The sequence below is a fragment of the Podarcis cretensis genome, assembly GCF_951804945.1.
Source record: "Podarcis cretensis genome assembly, chromosome: 1".
Lineage (NCBI taxonomy): Eukaryota > Metazoa > Chordata > Lepidosauria > Squamata > Lacertidae > Podarcis > Podarcis cretensis.
In genome coordinates, this window is record NC_137170.1 from 134610042 (window position 1) to 134630056 (window position 20015).

The following is a 20015-nucleotide window of genomic DNA, read 5'->3' on the forward strand; positions in this document are numbered from 1 at the left end:
ATTACTTCCAGTACTAGGGAACATATTACTAGTTGCTGAGGAACAGGAGTGGAAGAGGATCATGTCCTGATTTGGTAATAAAATGCTGGAGTAGATAAATAGGCCTTATATTTCTTGTTTAAATATGCAAGTGTATGGCTCAAATTAGTCAAGTAATGTTAATAACACCTGAAAAGGGCAGGTGTGCACAAAATCAAGTTTCTTGAGGACCCCCCAATATATATCTATCTATTACTGTGTGTGTATATATACATATACATATACATATATTTCCAGTAGCACCTTAGAGACCAACTAAGTTTGTTTGGGAGGCTGATGTTTGAGATACTCTGTGAAAACACTGAATGTGGCTTTTAAAAAAAGCATAAAGTGGTTAATTAAAATTGACATCCTCCTAAAGTTCCTCGTGGATACAGTGGTACCTCGGGTTAAGAACTTAATTCGTTCTGGAGGTCTGTTCTTAACCTGAAACTGTTCTTAACCTTAAGCACCACTTTCACTAATGGGGGCTCCCCCTGCCGCCGCGCTGCCAAAGCACAATTTCTGTTCTCATCCTGAAGCAAAGTTCTTAACCCAGTTCTTAGAGCCAGTGTGGTGTAGTGGTTAAGAGCGGTAGTCTCGTAATCTGGGGAACTGAGTTCGCGTCTCCGCTCCTCCGCATGCAGCTGCTGGGTGACCTTGGTCTAGTCACACTTCTCTGAAGTCTCTCAGCCCCACTCACCTCACAGAGTGTTTGTTGTGGGGGAGGAAGGGAAAGGAGATTGTTGGCCACTTTGAGACTCCTGAAGGGGAGTGAAAGGCAGGATATCAAATCCAAACTCCTCTTCTTCTTCTTAACCCGAGGTACTATTTTTGGGTTAGCAGAGTCTGTAAGCTGAGGCGTATGTAACCCGAGGTACCACTGTATTTCTATTAATACTCTTTTTAAAACAGAGAAAAACTATCTTTCTCTGTGACTTTTAACACAATATTTCAGATGAACAAGACAGAACAAACAGTGCAATCTGTGTACTGCGTTGGGACTGTAAATTATCAGGGCCATGGGCGGCATAGCCAGGGTTTTTGTTGGGGGAAGGCCTTGGGGGGGGGGCAGAACCTCAGTTTGCTATGTATTTTTATTTATTTTCATTGATGGGGGGAGCTGCCTCTTTATGCTCCCCCTTGGCTATGCCTATGATCAGGGCCATCCAAAAACTGGTACCCCTTTCCTGCAAGACTGTTAGTAAAGGATCTTGTTACAGGTAGGTTGCTGTAGTCGAAAGAAAATTAAGGTGCTACTGGAAGGATTTTTTTTTATTTTGTTAGTAAAGGAGTATCATTCAGCAGCAATCAAAGGCTTCAGACCTGAGCACACTTAACTAGGGAATAAGTACAGTGGTGCCCCGCAAGACGAATGCCTCGCAAGACGAAAAACCCGCTAGACGAAAGGGTTTTCCGTTTTGGAGGCGCTTCGCAAAACGAATTTCCCTATGGGCTTGCTTTGCAAGACGAAATGTCTTGTGAGTTTTTCTGACTCCCCCCCCCCTTTTTCTAAGCCGCTTATCCGCTTATCTGCTAAGCTGATAAGCCGCTAAACCACTAATCCGTCAATGGGCTTGCTTCGCAAGACAAAAAAACCACTAGACGAAGAGAATCGCGGAACGGATTCTTTTCGTCTTGCGAGGCACCGCTGTACTACTAAATTCAGAATTTGTGAGTAAATATATTTAGGATTGTTTTATGTAACACTTTTATTTAAGCTGGTTTCAGACTTAACATTCTGAAGAAATTGGAGTTTTATTTGCTGTGGTAGTTCAGTAGCTTTATTATTAAGATTAAAAGCAGATTGCTAGCTTTTTGGTTTCACAAAACCTGGTTTTGTTTGACTGGTATGGAACTGACAAAACAAACCCTGCCCTTACAAAATAATTAAAAAAATAAAGTCTAGTAGCACCTTAGAGACCAGCTAGGTTTGTTCTAGGTATGAGCTTTGTAATTCCTGCCCTTACAGTAAGTAATTCCTGCCCTCAGTCTCTTGGGCTACTTTATGTTCCGGTATTTGCAAGCTAACTCATTCCGCAGAGAAGCTGTGTTCCACTCCGGAATTTGCCTTTTCTCCCCGTTTCTTGAGACCAAGCTCTTTAGGATATCTGCTGCTTTCTGATACTGGGAGACTGTAGTACAGTATGCTGATTGCAGCCGAGGAACGTGTTTGTCTAGGAGTCGGATTACGCTGAGGCATCCAGCGATTGGTGGCAACGGGGAATTATTATTATTTCCAGCATCGTTCTTCCTTTTGGGCGACAGTAGATTGCAAGGATAATACAGGGCCGGCGCTTCATTTAGTATATTAAGCGGACGAGATATAATCGGATTTGCTCTGCAAAAAGGGCACAATATGCGAACGGGCAATCTTCTGTAAACAATAAAACCGAGGAGGGCGGCTGCTGCTCCTCCCCTCGCTAATCCTCTCCGGCGCTGCTTCCAGAGATCTGCGGGGGGAAAGCGCGCTCTGCTCCCTCCCGGCCGCCCCGGCTTGGATTTGGGGTGGTGATGGTGGGCGCGCGTGGCCGGGAGGCAGGAGAGAAAGGGAGGCTCCGTGGGGCGGCTGTTTCCTAGGCAGGCGCTGTCGACATGGAGCGATGCCGTTACCTCCCCAGGCAGCCGAGCCGGAGGAGGGAAGGGCAGCCGGAGCTGCCGTGCCTCCCGAAGTGACTGCAGGCGGAGGAGATCGCCGCCGCCGCCGCCGCCGGAGGAGGAGGAGAGGCAGGGACAAAGGACGTGGCCTCGGCTAGTCCCCCGCGGCGGGACTGGAGATGTACCTCCTGGACAGCAGCGACCCGACCTCCGCCCCTTCTTCCCCGGGCGCCGCGGAGCGGGGGACCCCCCAGCGGAGAACGGTCTACCGCATCTCGGTGACCCTAGTGAAGAAGGAGCCTCTCGGCTCGGCCGCCGGGCCCCGCGATGGCTTCCTCCAGGAGAGCGCCGGGGGGGCTGCCGCCGGCCCCGCTTTCCGCAGCTCGCGGGCCCTCAGCACCGGGCAGCTGGAGCTGGGCCGCCTGAAGGTGACCAGGCGAGGCGGGCTGGGCTTCAGGTGGCCGCCGGCCGAGGCGCGCGGGAAGAAGGACTCGGCGCCCGAGGGGGCTGGCCGGCGCCCCGCGCGGGGCTGGCCGCAGCAGGAGGAGGCCGGCCCCGCGGGGCTCCCGAGACACTCGCCCGCCGAGGAAGCGGCGGCGGCGGCGGCGGCGGCGGCTCCGCTGCGGCGGAGCTGCAGTTTCCGGCACTGGAGCGGCGGGGAGGCGCTGCGGCTGCGCGCCTTGGCGCGGACCAAGCGCCACCGCAGCTCCGGCTGCCTCTCTCTGCCGGCCGGCGGCGGCGGCGCGGGCAGGTCGCTGAGCGCCGGCAGACGCCCCCCGAGGGCGGGGCCCGAGGCGGGCGGGGGCCCGAAGAGCCCGGCCGGCGAGCTGCAGATGCTTCCGGAGCGGCCGGGGGCCTGGGCGAGTTCGGCCGGGAGCGCCGCCTCTTCGCCCGAGCGCCGCCTGCTGCGCTTCTTCAGCGGGGTCTTTTCGCCCTTCGGGAGCCCCCTGGGCCGGGCTCCTCGGGCCCGGGCGGGGAGCAGCAGCAGCAGCAGCAGCCTCCAGAGAAGCGCCGGCGCCCGCGCCCAGTCCAGCACCGAGAGCCTCGCGGAGCCCCTGAGCAGAGGTGCCTCCTGGGTTGGGCGGGGAAGGGGGCGCCGGGGGCTTGGCTGACCCGAAAGGGATGCCCTTTCTCGCCTGGGCATTCCTGCACCGCTCCAGAAATCTGCACTAGTCTTGAGCTTGGCTCCTCAGTGTTGGGTCTTTCTCTTGGAGAGCAGGAGAAGAGCCTCTTGGTTTCTTTATATAGGTTACTAGGTCAGTGAATCCTCACAGCAGCATGCACACCCTTTGTCTTTGTCAAGTATTGCTTTTCTTTTCTCTCCCCCACCCTCACACATTTTTGGGTAGAATCCTGCTCTCCTTGTTGCTGTTGGTGGTGGTGGTGGTAGTTCAGTAGGACACTCCTAAAGGGCACTGTAGGTCCTTTTAACTTGTTGGAATAATGTTACATTTTATGCCAGTGTGAGGAATGCTAAGTGTGTATGCACAAACAGTGCAAGGTGCTTTAAAAGCCTATTTTAGACTTTGTATAAATTGTATTGGGATGAACACTTGTTCTCAAAGGCAAGTAGTAACACAATGTAACTAGTAACTAGTAACACAATGCAATATTAGGACAAAATGGAACTGGTTGCAGGTGATATGCTAAATTAGTGACATTCACAAAACTGCTGATTTTTTCTGAATGGCTCGGTGAATGTTTGTGAAGTATGCAGAGAACACTGGTTGGTACTCTCTTCTGCATCCCATTACGCTAGAAGCTACAGCAAAGCACCTTTTGCTCATCAAATATTTAAGCCAGCAAAGTGGAAGGTGGCAATCTTTGTTGAGAGTAGTGACCTATTGCAGTGCAGGTGCATAGCCCTAGACATAGGAAGAAAAAACTGGAGGCACTGTATGTAGTACATGTGAGACAGTATTGATGTTTCATTTACCGTATTTTTCGCCCTATAGGACGCACTTTTCCCCCTCCAAAAAATCAAGGGGAAATGTGTGTGCATCCTATGGGGCGAATGCAGGCTTTCGCTGAAGCCTGGAGAGCGAGAGGGGTCAGTGCGCACCGACCCCTCTTGCTCTCCAGGCTTCAGGAGAGCCCCAGCGCCAGCCCCACAAGCTCGGGGGACAGTGGGGAGGCGGAACGCCGCCATCCCGCTGTCTCCCGATGTGGTTTGGAGGCTGACGGCGGGGAGACGAGTGCTTCTCCCCGCTGCCATCCCCGCAAGCTCCGGGGACAGCGGGGAGGCACAGCGCGCCTTTCCGCTGTCCCTGGACCTGGTCTGAAGGCTGGCGGCGGGGAGAAAAGCGCTTCTCCCCGCTGCCGGCCTCACAAGCGCCTGGGGGGGAAATATTTTTTTTTCTTTATTCCCCCCCCCCAAAAAAAAACCAGGTGCGTCCTATGGGCCAGTGCATCCTATGGGGCGAAAAATACAGTACATCTAGATAAACAGACATAGGCCTGGTTTATAAGTTCCACTGTGTTCCATCAGTGTGACTTATTTCCTAGAAAAGGAGTATAGATTTGCACTTTAGAATTTCCAGATTGGAATGAACTAGGCTCTGTTTTTTAGATGAAATGTAATAAAGGGAGTAGCTCTGTCAGTAAATATAATGAAAACAGGGGAAAGGGCTATGGAATTAAATATCTCTTTTAAATGGGAGCAGGGTTGGGGGATGTGAAAGCAGCAACTCAGTGGGAAATCATTAACATGTTATTAATTATTCCCTGGATTTTAACTTAAATTTACTCCAATATGATTATTTCATTCATTGCTTTTATTTATGTAATGTGCATCATGCTTTCCCTTCAAGAAATGGGCAGTGGCATTTCATTTCACTAATTATGCCAAGTAGATTAAAAAGTGACTTCTCCAATAAATGGAGGAGTAGAAGAATTAGAATTTGGATAGGAGAGACTTGAGTACAAATTCAAGGGGTTGTATCCAACAAAGTGGTACCATGTGCACAAGGACTGCCACTTATGCAGTGGAACTTTCCTTTATATGTGTCCCCCTGTGTACCCCCCAAATGGTTTTGTTCTTGGAGTGCAGTTGGCTGGCAGTGGGACGAGGGATGAACAGAGCCAGCGCATAGGAAGTGGTCCTTTTAATTATTGACATCACAGTTAAGAGAGAGCCTTGCATCTTCACTGGGGAGGTAAAGGAGGCAAAGAAGACATGTTTAACTGAAACCCCATCCTGCAAATTTGAATATGGGCTATTGAGTAGCTTTGCCAAGGGATGTTTGATTGACTGTCACATAGGTCATGTGGGAAGACTCTAGAGAGGGGTGGAGTTCTAATTTGGTCCAAAAGGTTGGTTTCCCAAAGCTGTGGTCTGGTAGAGGATCCTGGTGTACGATCAGGAGTCTTAAAGTGCACTTGTGATTGCAGTTTAGAAGGGAAGGCATCCTGAATCATAACAATAATAATGTTATTATTTACATGCCACCCAGCTGACTGGGTTGCTCCAGCCATTCTGGGCAGCTCCCAACAAAATTTTAAAAGCACAATAAAACCTCAACATCAGAGACTGTACAGGGCTGCCTTCAGATGTTTTCTAAAAGTCATATAGTTGCTTATCTGTTTAACATCTGATGGGAGGGCATTTCACAGGGTGGGCACCACAACCAGACAGAGTGCATCCAGTTCTCAGCCATCGTACCAGATGGAGCTGGTTGACAGCTGCCCCGGACACAAAAATATCCTGCACTTCCATGGACACCTGTGAGTCCTAAATGATCCCATGGCTGCACACCTGCTTCTTTAGTTACCTGGTTGAGGACTAGGGAGCCCCTCCCCCCGCAACCTGCCTGTCCCCCAGAAACTGTACTTGTCAGGATTCAAATATATATATATTGCTGGAAGCCGCCCAGAGTGTCTGGGGAAGCCCAGCCAGATAAGTGGGGTATAAACAATAAAATAATTATTATTTTAATTATAATTATTATAACTGCCACCCCACTGAAGAAGTGGAGGAGCCTCCAGACACTCACAGAGGACGTTCACTGCCTTCACTGGTTCCAATTTAAACAAGAGGTAGAACTGGGTATCATCTGCATAATGATGAACACCCAGTCCAAACCGCTGGTGATCTCCCCCAGTGGCTTCATATAGATGATGCAAAGCATGGGGGAGAGGATGGAGACCTGAGGCACCCCATAAGTGAGTGCCAAGGGGTCTGAACACTCACCCCCAACACCACTTTTTGGCCATGGCCCAGGAGGAAGGAGCAGAACCACTGTATAACAGTTCTCTGAACTCACAACCCTCCTAGATGGTCCAGAATGATACCATGATTGATGTTATCAGAAGCCACTGAGAGATCCAGCAGAACTAGGAAACAACTTTCACCCCTGTTCCTAGCCCGCCAGATCATCAACCAGTGTGATCAAGGAGGTTTCAGTCCCATAATGAAGCCTGAATCCTGATTGGAAGGGATTCAAATGGTCCACATCCTCCAGATTTGCCTGGAGTTGTTCAGTGACCAGTTGCTTCTTTGGGACTTTGAAGTGTGCAATCACCTGATGTTATTGTGAAGGCAGGTGGACTGACAGGTGGGGAGGGCTAAGAACATAAGAAGAGCCTCCTGGATCAGGTCACTGGCCCCTCTGTCACATCCTGTTCTCACAGTGGCTAGCCAGATGCATAGGAGAAGCTGGCAAGCAGGACCTCAGCACAAGAGCTCTCGCCCTTTACTGTGGCTTCCAGCAACTGGTATTCAGAAGTGTAACTCTAACCATGGAGGCAGAACATAACCATCTTGGCTAGTAATCATTGTTGGTTTTCTCCTCCATGAATTTCTCCAATCCTCTTAAAACCATCCAGGTTTGTGGCCATCATTGCCTCCTGCAGTTTGGTCTGCAAGGCGAGATCCCGCTAAGATACTAACTCATGGAGCCAAAAGGTCCCAACCCTGCTTTAGAAGCAATACTTCTTGATCCACGTTATACTAGGACTAGCTTCTGTTTGCCATTTTTCACGAGAGATGACTGATGGAATGGAACAAAACAAAAGAGAGAGAATTCCTGTAAACCATGGCCATACCTCCTGTTGTTTACTCCTTGGTTTTTAGATTGGTCAGGAAGACCAAACTTCTTCTCCCTCGTCAACAGTTCATGTTGCTTTTTAGTCTGCCTTGAGTAAACATTTGTATCTTTTCAACCTTTCACATCACAACTTTATTTATCCTCTGCTTAATGTATTTATTGAGTACACTTTACTCAAAGCCTTGCCATAACCAACTGTCACATTCACAGTTGATGGGGAATGAGTGGATAATCTTGAATACTAATTACACATCTGTCACTCTGCTGAGAAGTAATTAGGCAATTCTACTTAGCAGATCAAATCCTTTAACTCTGGTAGCATTTTGAAAAACTATACCCCCTCATTCACTCTTCAATTTCAGATTGGATATGAAATCTAACACAACACTCATTCTTAAACAGAGGATTCTATTTCACGTTAAATAATTTTCCTTTTTGAGCCTCATTCTTTAACCACCTTGATAATGGCGATATTGTGAGAAGGAACTATTAGGAGTGTCAGTGCCCTCTCCACTTGGGAGTTCAAGAGCTTGCACTGTGAAGTCCAAAGGGACATCAGCCTAATGCAGTTCCAGCTAGACTTATTACATTAATACCTTTTATCTCCATATCATACTGCATTAAATGTTCCTGTTAATAACATGCTGTAGTTGCTTAAAACAGTTGCCTTGTATCTGAAGAAGTGTGCATGCACATGAAAGCTTCATACCAAGGACAAACTTAGTTGGTCTCTAAGGTGCCTTTCATTGTTAGACCATGATGTAGAACTTATAATGTGTATACAGTGGTACCTCGGGTTACATGCGCTTCAGGTTACATACGCTTCAGGTTACAGACTCCGCTAACCCAGAAATAGTACCTTGGGTTAAGAACTTTGCTTCAGGATGAGAACAGAAATCATGCTCCGGCGGTGCAGCGGGAGGCCCCATTAGCTAAAGTGGTGCTTCAGGTTAAGAACAGTTTCAGGTTAAGAACAGACCTCTGGAATGAATTAAGTTCTACAGTGGTGCCCTGCAAGACGAATGCCTTGCAAGACAAAAAACCCGCTAGACGAAAGGGTTTTCCGTTTTTCGAGGCGCTTGGCAAGACGAATTTCCCTATGGGCTTGCTTTGCAAGACGAAAACGTCTTGCGAGTCTTGCGATTTTTTTCGCTTTTCTCCCCCTTTTTCTAAGCCGCTAATAGCCGCTAAGCCGCTAATAGGGTTGCTTCGCAAGACGAAAAAACCGCAAGACAAAGAGACTCGCGGAACAGATTCTTTTCGTCTTGCGAGGCACCACTGTATTAAGTTCTTAACCCGAGGTACCACTGTACCTAGATACTGTAGCTTCAAAGATCAGAGTTAAAATGACTTAATTTCATGAACAATGGTCCTTTTGCATGCTTTTGTGGTGGTTTTAAGGTATGTTTCAGTTGGACATTTTAATACAGTATTTGGATACATTATGAAGCTTTTAAGAAACTGTCTAGTTTAATTCTACCAGATTTTGCAGAAGTAGTGGTTTTTTTAATCAAGGTTGTTGCTGGACCATACCAAAGTTATGCAAGAACAGGCATTCAGGAGGCAGTTAACACTTAATTCTTCCCTGATGTAAATTACATTCAAGACATGGATGCTACAGACTAAAGGATTGTATCAAAATTAGAACTTTTAGGTCATGATGTGATTAAAATGGAAATATTTGAAAGTGGATTGTTTTGGTGTATTTACTTTTTGTAAGCTATCTTGGGAGAGCTTGACACTGAAAGTTGGCGTACGCATTTCTTAAATAAGTATACATAAATCCTTACCTGAGAGTTCTTTGCAAATGGTACTGATTGTGAGTGTACTACTACTACTACTAAAAGGTAAAGGGACCCCCTGACCGTTAGGTCCAGTCACGGACGACTCTGGGTTTGCGGCGCTCATCTTGCCCTATAGGCCGAGGGAGCTGGCATTTGTCCGCAGACAGCTTCCTGGTCATGTGGCCAGCAGGACTAAGCCGCTTCTGGTGAACCAGAGCAGCTCATGAAAATGCCGTTTACCTTCCCACCAGAGCGGTTCCTATTTATCCGCTTGCACTTTGATGTGCTTTTGAACTGCTAGGTGGGCAGAAGCAGGGACCGAGCAATTTATATACTGTTATTCATAAAAACCCACCAAAATGGTTTACAACATAATAAAAACCATGTAAAAAATAAATATGCTGTCCTGAGCAAAATATTCTGTGAGGTAGGTTAGACTGAGTACAGGGGCGCCGACTTATAAAAAATATTGGGGGGGGCGGGGGCCCATACCGACTTATAAAAAATATTGGGGGGGCCCAAGACCTCCAAACCGCTGCTGCTGGGGGAACGAAAGGGGCGAGCCCCGGGCTGCCCCGACCTTAAGGGAACCTGTGAGGGCCCGCCCTTTGCGGCAGCCGATTGGCTGCCGCCGTGGGCGGTGAATATTAATGAGCTAGGGGGAATCCCCGCTTCTCGCGGGGCTGACGCCAGCCCCGCAAGATTGTTGATGGGTCGAGAGCCCGCAACCCCACCCCCTCTCTAGATCGGGAGTGGCTTTGTTTTTTTTAAATTATTGGGGGGGCAGAGCCCCCCAAACGATTTTTTGAGGGGGCTCAGGCCCCATGGAGTCGGCGCCTATGACTGAGTATATGACTGATCCACAGTCACTTAATGGGTTTGACAACTGAATGAGGATTCAGACTCCCTGGTTCTAGTCAGATGCTACCCGCTAGACAGGGGCCTTTGCCACAAACTGTTTGGTGGAGATGCCTGCAAGAAATAGTGATTTCAATTTGGGGGGGGGGATGCAAAAAAAAGACTTGGAGGGGGTAAAACAGGGAAAGGAGGAAAAACCATTTCCTCCCTTAAATTTTCTGTTCCCCGCCCTGAGCCTTCCCATCCCTAGGTAAGTGGCAGTGACATGCGACATTGGGAAGACAGGAGAGCAGTGCAGGCCTGCCAGCTGCTACTTCTTCAAGTACAGCAGGGGGTCAGTGAATGCACTTCCCTGACTTCTGCAGAGCTAGGAACAAACTGCCTGCCCTTATAAAGATGGGGAGAGGAGCCAAGAATAATATGCAGATCAGATGTGGATCACTTCAGAATCATTACTCTTACTAGATTCCATGATGCTGTGATCTGAGGACTATTTACTTCTTCCTTATTTTTTCAGATAATAGCTGTCTGGAAGCAATTGCATCATTGTATTTTGTAGTTAGCAGCCATATATGCCACTACTAGAATCCTGTTTGTTTGTTTCTATACTTTCTTATCATGAGTTTTCTATTTAAAGCCATGTATAACATTTTTCTCTCTTCAGCGTTAAATACTTTATGTTAAATACTGTCATGTGTTGATAGAAGTGGGTTAAAAATATTAGACGGTTCCAGGTCAGAGGCAAAGGAGATGCCAGATGTACTGAAATAGCCAGATGATTAAGAACTAAACTAGTATTAAGGTCATGGTCTGAATTAAATAGGGGAGAGATTAATGCTTGCAATAATTCAACTGTATGCCAGATGGTGGGCTTAGTAATTTTAGTGATGGCACAAAAATATTTTGTTAGCATTTACAACTTTTTATTTAGGTATTTTGGCCACCATTTACAAGATGATCTGAGACAGAAAACATCTAAGGGCTATAACATGCATTGTGTAAATTAAAACACACACACCTATCTGGTGGAACACTCTGCCACAAGAGACTAGGGCCCTGCAGGACTTGACATCTTTCCACAGGGCCTGCAAGACAGAGCTGTTCCACCAGGCCTTTGGCCAGGGCATAGCTTGACCCCCCCTCCTTTGGCAATCCTCACAGAACTCTAGCCCAATGGTTGCCATTAATCTGATTTGAACTGATTTTATAATGAAATGATTTTAGAATGTTGTATCATTTGACTGTTGTTAGCCGCTCTGAGTCTGGCTTTGGTTGGGGAGGGAGGGATATAAATAAATTATTATTATTACTTAAGGCTTATTAACTTTAATTTAAGCATGGATGCATTTATACACATGCAAAGTTCTTAAAGGTAAGGGTCCCCTGCCCGTACGGGCCAGTCATGTCCGACTCTAGGGTTGTGCACCCATCTCACTTAAGAGGCCGGGGGCCAGCGCTGTCCGGAGACACTTCCGGGTCACGTGGCCAGCGTGACGAAGCTGCTCTGGCGAGCCAGCACCAGCGCAGCACACGGAAACGCCGTTTACCTTCCTGCTATAAAGCGGTACCTATTTATCTACTTGCACTTAGGGGTGCTTTCGAACTGCTAGGTGGGCAGGAGCTGGGACCGAAAGACAGGAGCTCACCCCGCCGCGGGGATTTGAACCGCCGACCATACGATCGGCAAGTCCTAGGCACTGAGGTTTTACCCACAGCGCCACCCGTGTCCCCGCAAAGTTCTTAGGGGAGAGTAATTTGAAAAAGTCAAGTTTGAAAGATTCACAGTTGCAATTGACTGTTGTATTCATTTTTTATATTAATTTTACCAAACTATCCCCTTTTGGTAATACAGTTGTACCTCAGCTCCCGAACACCATGGGAGTCGAACGTTTCGGCTCCCGAACAATTGAAAACAGGGAGTGTTCCACTTTTCGAACATTCTTTTGTAAGTCGAACGTCCAGTGCAGCTTCTGATTGGCTGCAGGAAGCTGCAGCCAATCAGAAGCCGCACTTTGGAAGTCGAATGGACTTCCAGAACAGATTCTGTTTGACTTCCGAGGTACGACTGTAGAAGATTTTCCAGCTCACATCACTGGTAGGGAGGCAGATTGCTAAGGTTTCCAAGCCCATGCAAGGTTAAACCAGTTCATTAAATGTTTGTTCCAGAAGCCAGTGTCTAGAAGGTCAAGGCAACTGATGCTCAAACTTCTTAACTTCTCTCGGTAATCTTCTGTGCTTCTTGAATGGATGTTGGGAGTCTCGAAGGGTATCTCAGGATATGTATATCTTAAAAACCTTAGCATAAAGCACTTAAGACACTTTTCTATTGAAGATCTATGCTTCAACATATAGATCTTTTGCATAATTCAGCCTTGTTCTTGATGCTCTGACTTTGGGCTGCCCCAAAACTTGAACATGGGTCCTTGGGTTCCTTTGGGAGGTGGGGCAGGAAATAGTAGTGCTAGCGGTAGTTCCTGTAGTAGTAGTTATATACAGTGGTACCTCGGTTTACGAACTTAATTCGTTCCGGAGGTCCGTTCTTAAACCGAGGCGCACTTTCCCTAATGAGGCCCCCGCCGCCAGTGCCCTTCCACCGTTCAGATTCCGTTCGTAGACCGAGGTAAAGTTCGCTAACTGGAACACTACTACTGGTTTTGCGGAGTTCTTATTCCAAATATTTCATAAACAGAGCTGTTCTTAAACCAAGGTACCACTGTACTTGGTAATACTTTTCAACCCAAATCTTCCTAAGCACATGCCTTTGCTTTACAGAAAAACCACAAAAAAATCAAAATGGAACAGATGCTGTCCCCATTGGGTGGCAAAATAGCTGCACGTAGAATTGTTTTTAAAATGGAGAAAAAAAGTTATGAAACAGAAGTGTACATTCTTAATGTATATGTGAAATATGGAAATGTGAAAACAAGACAGACATTTCTAATTAATTGAATAGCCATGCACTTACTATTTTAAGGAAGCAAATTGTGTCTTAAAAACCATGATTTCATATTTTTTTAAAAAAATTGGGTGTTAACATGAAAGGAATTGTTTATGTGTCTAGAGACCTATTTCTATTTAATGCATGTTAGGGCAAAATAATGTTACTGTGCCATGCTGGCCATTAAGTGGTTTCTAATTTTGGCATTTCCTTCCTTATTTTAAAATAAGGAAACATGTTCCTGTATGAGGTACCTTAGAGTAGATATCACCTATGATTCATTCTGGTATAAGTAATAGGTGCAAAATGGCAACGGAGAGTAGCACTTAGGATTAAACACCAGACATATTTTGGACTTCTGTTGCTATTCCAGAAGAACTGCAAAAAATAGAATAAGGATGTCTAGGTAGAATAAGCTTGAGAATTTGTATTAGCTACAACTTGATGCATCTGTTTGTGAAAGTGTATTGACTTTGCCACTGTATGATTAATGGCACATCCAGTTCTAAGCATGTATATGTTCATTACTGGCCTGGAGGATAAGCAGGCTAATAAAATTAGGAGGGTACACTAGTCACTCTTGCTGATTACAGGCTGGATATGGCAGTTACTACCATGTAGTGCTGCTGTCTACTCTCCTCATTCATGTCAACTTGGCATATCTTTACCGAAAGTGAAAGGTATTGCTTTAGCTGCAGTGATGCACATTACTATATTTTGCCTGCATAGTATTAATAAATGGCAAAGCATTAGGTGCATAAACTTAAGCTGTTAAGATTCTAAATTAATGGGCAAAGTATACATGACTATCACCATAATCTTACAGTTAAGTGTGCTTAGCACAGAAAATGACATGTATCACAGAGCCATCTGAACAGAGCTATGAAGAAGAAGGGTTTTCTTTATTAAAATATAACTTGATGCGAATCAAAGATTATTTGCATGGGTAGAAGTGCCTTTTTTCTTGTACAATTTGCCCATCCAATTCTGCTGACTCCCCCTTTCGGTTGCAGGCCACTCATGCCTCATCTTTTCAGGGAAAGTCCCCCAAATCTCAAAAACAGTTTTGACTGGTGCAGGGGGCTCCAGTGGGGATGGGGATGGGTGGATGGGTGGGAAATCCCCATTATGCAGCAGAGCTCTGCTCTCACTTTGGGCCCAGGCAATAGATAATAACATGAAAATAAGCTGAGTCACCTGTAACAATTATTTAGTACTGATGTATGGTTAAAATGCTTTATTAAAAAATGTTCAATTTTACAGATGCCTTTGTAAATAGCCAGGAGTGGACACTAAGTCGATCTGTGCCAGAACTCAAAGTGGTAAGTAATATTTCAGTACACTACTTTTAGTTTGTTTCTTAAGTTATTTGGTTTAATGCATGTTGACACTGCTTGTTTCTTTCACTCATTTAGTTGAACTCCTACTCCGAATGGCTCTGTACCATGCCAGGTTCTAAAGCTTTCAAATGTAACTCAGGAGAAAAATAAAGGTGTTTATGTTTGGGTTGACTACTTGGCACTGATACTAGGACCTTTCCTGGTATCAATGTCAAGCTCACCAGCCTATTGTTTCTTGGGTCTTATCCCTCCCCCTTTTGAAGATGGTATAGCACACTTGTCAAAAAGCTGGAAGAGGCTTGAGCAAAGCCTCAGACTTGTGGCCTTTTCTCTTCCTTGTGGCCAGGTGAAAGATCTTGCTGGTCTTTGCTTTCTCTTTAAAATAATATTTGCTTTTTTGTGTTGTGAAAGCTGGAGGTTGTGGGTTATTACAAACTATGGCCAATTTTATTTAAAATCATTGGTTATGAAGCTGGCCTTTTTAAAATGAGAATGATTGATAAACCCATCTCTGGCCATACAGCACAATTAACAGTAAATGTGAAACTAAATACTGGCAAAGCTGTCCTCTCTGATGTGCAGGAGAGGGGAGGTGGAAGTTCACAAGCCTGAGGCTTTACTCTGGCTTGTTCTAGTTCATGCATGTAGTGCTAAGCCATGGTTTAGCGTAGCATTAAAACATGGTTGAATAAGAATGTTTTCCTTATTTTCTGAAGTATTCTATTTAGTGTAATATACAGTCATACCTTGGAAGTCGAACAGAATCCGTTCCGGCAGTCTGTTCGACTTCCAAAATGTTCGGAAACCAAAGCACGGCTTCTGATTGGCTTCAGGAAGCTCCTGCAGCCAATCGGAAGCCATGGAAGCCCCACCGGATGTTCGGCTTCCAAAATCCACCTCAACCTGGTATTTCTCATTTGGGTTTACGGCGTTCAAGAGCCAAAATGTTCGAGAACTAAGCTGTTCGAAAACCAAGGTATATGTTAGTTGGGATGAGTCGAGGCTCCTTTCAGGTTGAAGTACGATAAGTTTCTTATTCCTTACGTGTGGCCTGAGGGGGCAGAACAAGGTAAAGCATATTGTCTCCAAATAGCCTGCTTATTTCTCTAATTATTGTTTCTACTTCGGTATTATTTGTTTTTAACTTTTAATTATACTATGGTTATTTTTGCCATCTGTTTTTGTATATACATACTGAATATAACTGCATTGTTACTCTTTTTAGTGGCTCAACTGCAGTTGGGTTTTGATTGCTTCAGTTAATCTTAGTACTAATTGAAGGGTTTGTTCTGTGTTCCAGAAGTAACTGTTTGAGGAAGCTGCTTTTATAATGTCTGAGCCACACCCTGAGCTATTATGTATAAGAATAGAAAAAGGAGCTAATTATAAGTACCATTGCAGCATCCGTTAACTGTAGTTAATTATACCTAGTAGCCTATTAATGGAAAAGAAACTATAGTCATTCTGTCTTGCACAACCACCGTTTTGCAGCGGTGTTTAATTTATATTGTTAATAGTTTAATTTAAATAGCTAAATTAAAACAAGCCAACTTCAATCTGTTTTTGAAACTGGCTTGTTATCTGAAGAAGTGTGCATGCACATGAAAGCTCATACCAATAACTAACTTAGTTGGTCTCTAAGGTGCTAATGGAAGGAATTTTTTTATTTTGTTTCATTTATTTTGTTTTGTTTCAGCTAACGCTGGATAATGTTAACCACAATTCTGGATCCAAGCATGAACAAATGCAGAAGCTAGAGCTTCTAAACCATAACTTAACATTCAAATGAAGTGAAAATGATAGTTTCTTCAGTGCAGAATATTGCATTACAAAAATAGGAAAATGGGAATAAAATACTGTAGAAAAAGTATAGATGTATTTCAAAGAGCGAGTCTACAATGTTACACATTTTGTCATCGTGTTGAATAAGAGAAATGCTTAAATGCACAATTCCGCAAATGCACTAAGGGTGTTAGGAGCGCACGGAGGTGAACAAGTTACTCTGAAGTGGTACTTGAAGGTGGAAGCTAATTGGAGCTGGCAGGGGTTCTAGGCTAAAAGGAGAAATACCAGGTTGAGGTGGATTTCTTCCTCTTTTTGCTTTGTCGGCTTTTCAGGAACTGTTCAAGGGAAGCTTGTTCTGAAGATTGGTCAGAAAATTCAGCTGGTACAGAATGGGCCTTTTCTGCAGTGGAATGCTCTCCTGAGGGAGGCTGGCCCGGCACCTTCATCACATATCTTTAGGCGCCAGGCAAAAACTTTCCTCTATAACCAGACCTTTGGCTGCTTACATCTTTTAAATGTGTTTTAAATGTGTTGTGGGAGAGGGTGGGGGTGTTATTGGTTTGTTTTGGTTCTTGTTTTGAATATGTATTTTGTACTTGTATTTTTTAATCTTGTATTTTTCATGTTGTGAACCGCCCTGAGATCTACGTATGGACGGAGGGTGGTTGTAGCAGACTCACCCCGCTAACTGCACCCAGTTACATATAGCAGACCCACCGCACAGTACGCCAGTTAAACAAATTTGTACAATTAACACAGGCTAACTTGTGGGGGTCTTGTGAGAGGGAAACTTTGATTCAGAGAGTCTCAGGCAGGAGTTGATAAACAAGTTTTATTCACCAAAAAAGGGGTTTGGTGAAACAAAGTTGGGTCAGGAGGTGTGTTCTTTCAGATAGCAGTCAAGTTATTACTTAAACTAAATAAAAATGTCACAGGCTTAAACACAGTATATGGACAGGTTTTCTTAAACTTCAGTTACTCAGTAATCAGTTGTTACATTTCAGTTTCTGTTACTGCTCTCTTTTGCTTAGTTATGGCAGGTTAATGCTTTTAAAACAGCACAGGTTCCTTCACCATTTATTCCTTTGGTTCATGAGCAAGGGCCACTTTCTGCAGTTACCTGCTCTCTTAACAATCCCCCTCCTGAGGTCTTCCAATTAGCATAACAGACCCAGGGGATCCCCGCGCCCCTCCTGACCGGCATGAGACCCAGGGAATCCACTTTCCCACAGCTTCTGCCTCTCCTGGCTCAGACTCAGCCCTCCCGGTAACTTCCGTCTATCTTCCCCAGACTTTCGCCCTGTCTTCCTATCTATGTTGTGAGGCTCCTTCCTCATGCTATAGTCTCCTGAGAGCAGGTGCTCAATTCAGATCAGAACTAATTCTCCCTCAGACAAACCCTGTCCTAATCCTTTTCTCCCATCTCAAATCCAGCCCTTATCCAACTCTCTCCCTCAGAAACGGCTCCTTTTATTTTCGCTCCCAAAGTGCTGACTCCACCCCCTTCTGGCTGGCTGTCTTGGTAGCCAATCAGAGAGGGGCTTCATCCCTTTGGTGGAATTCCGAGGCACTGCGTCACCAGGCACTGGTCTGGCTCAGCTGTCCGTCACAGCGGTATACAAATTAAATAAGTGAATAAATACCAGGCTCTCCCAAGTCATGCCTGTCCAAATCTTATTTTAGTGAGGAAATCCCAGTCATTGAAATACTTGTGTTTTCCAAATCCTGTTATGGCCAGGAACTCCTCACCACTGTGAGGCTTTTCCTTCCTCAAGTATTGTGGTATCCAGGAAGCCTGCAGTACATTGTGAGGCCATGGTAAAAGGTAAAGGACCCCTGGACAATTAAGTCCAGTCAAAGGTGATTATGGGGTGCGGCGCTTATCTTGCCTTCAGGCCAAGGGAGCTGGCATTTATCCACAGACAGGTTTCTGGGTCATGTGGAAACCGGATCATAACTAAACCGCTTCTGGTGCAACAGGACACGATGATGAGTGCCAGAGTGCACAGAAACGCAGGGATGCGGGTGGTACTGTGGTCTAAACCACTGAGCCTCTTGGGCTTGCCAATCGGAAGGTTGATGGTTCAAATCCATGCAACAGGGTGAGCTCCCATTGCTCTGTCCCTGCTCCTGCCAACCTAGCTGTTCGAAAGCACACCAGTGCAAGTAGATAAATAGGTACTGCTGCGGCAGGAAGGTAAACGGCATGAGACCATGACTGCCCCTGTTTGTCTTCCTCCACACCTATGGGGAGGTGCATGTTGCCTCCTGGCCCCTGCAATCTTCCTGGCCCCACAGACTTTTGCTATGAGGTTAGGTGAGAGGTCTTTCTGAGGAGTCCCCCACAGGCTCAGAAGGGCCCATCTAATTCTGAATTGAGATAAGTGGTTTTCCCTGTTAGTGCTTTAATTCAGAATAGCAAACATAAGTTTAGCTTAGTACCTTTTCCCTTGCCTGATTATGCTTCCTGCTTCTGATGTTATTTGAAAGGAGGGTGTTGGCTTGAGTATCTAAATTTAGTATTGATTTAGCATTAAAAGTAATTTATTTCCATTTACAGATTTGTCAAGTGAGATCTCCACTTGTAATAATTTGAAGTTAAAGTAAAAAAAACTTTCACCTTTTATCTCCACAGGGAATTGTGGGCAACTTAGCTAGTGGTAAATCTGCCCTTGTACATCGATATCTGACTGGGACGTATGTCCAGGAGGAATCACCAGAAGGTACAATGACTGATAGACCATTGGAAGCATGATTTTATTAAACCTTTATGCTGTCAGTTAGCAACAGTATTTTGTGTGATATTAGCATACAAGGGTATTGTGTTAGAAATTCAAAACCTCCAGGTATAGGGCGGTATATAAATTCAATGAATGAATGAAATTGGAATTTTGCATACTTGCCTGCACATACTCTTAAAAGGAGCAAGCTGGTAATAGCTAGCTTACCTTGTTTCACAAAGTGTACCCAGCTGCAAGAAGTCTAAATGCTAGCAGAATGCTTCTCATTCCCCATCACAACTACTCTGGTTTTAGTTGTGAATTCTTCATGTGGGCAATATTCTTAATCTGATTTCATAATTTGCCTCTTAAACTATTTGTGAGGACATCAGTACCAACTCATATTTTAGTCCTTTGCCTTACTGAAGAGGTTGAGAATATAATTTGCATGTCACTTGTTCACTTTATTGTTCCGCTCAATTTTTAGAAACAGCTATAAAAATTAAAAAGTTGTTAAAACTCTGATTATGGCTAATTAGTTGATTTCAGTTGAACAAAGTGGGTTTAGGTTTGAAATTGTATGAATAATAGTAGCATCTAATTAAGGTAACACTCACAAAAATTAATATCCTGATATTTTTATTCTCCTTATGAACTTTAAAATGCAACTGAGACACTGAATTTCTGGTTCCTTCTTTTCCTTACTGGCTGTTCCATTCTTTGCAGATATGGATGCAGGTAACTATATGTCCTCTTCATAGCAGCACTTGTTTTGAAGAGAGGAAGCAAAGCTTTTGTACGAGTTTCCCCTTGTTTTGTGTGCCATTTTGTTCCCCTTTGATTTTAAGTTACAAACGCATCCCACTGTCACTTGCTGTAGATGTCTTAGTAATAGTCATACGTAGAGTCATGTGTCTGTAACAACATCT

The 20015-nt window shown here is 45.0% G+C and overlaps 1 protein-coding gene across 4 annotated transcripts in view; it reads left to right on the top strand.

Moving 5' to 3' along the window:
- The window catches only part of AGAP1 (ArfGAP with GTPase domain, ankyrin repeat and PH domain 1), a 334103-nt gene that overhangs the window by 19310 nt on the left and 294778 nt on the right, over window positions 1–20015 (top strand). For 2 of the 4 annotated variants that reach the window (XM_079976700.1, XM_079976701.1), the window contains exons 2-3: window positions 14505–14563; window positions 19002–19089. In XM_079976700.1, the coding sequence (XP_079832826.1) occupies window positions 14505–14563; window positions 19002–19089 (147 nt within the window). Of the gene's footprint in view, window positions 1–1754; window positions 3682–14504; window positions 14564–19001; window positions 19090–20015 lie in introns of those variants that run through there. The other 2 variants (XM_079976698.1, XM_079976699.1) reach the window with 2 other exon arrangements.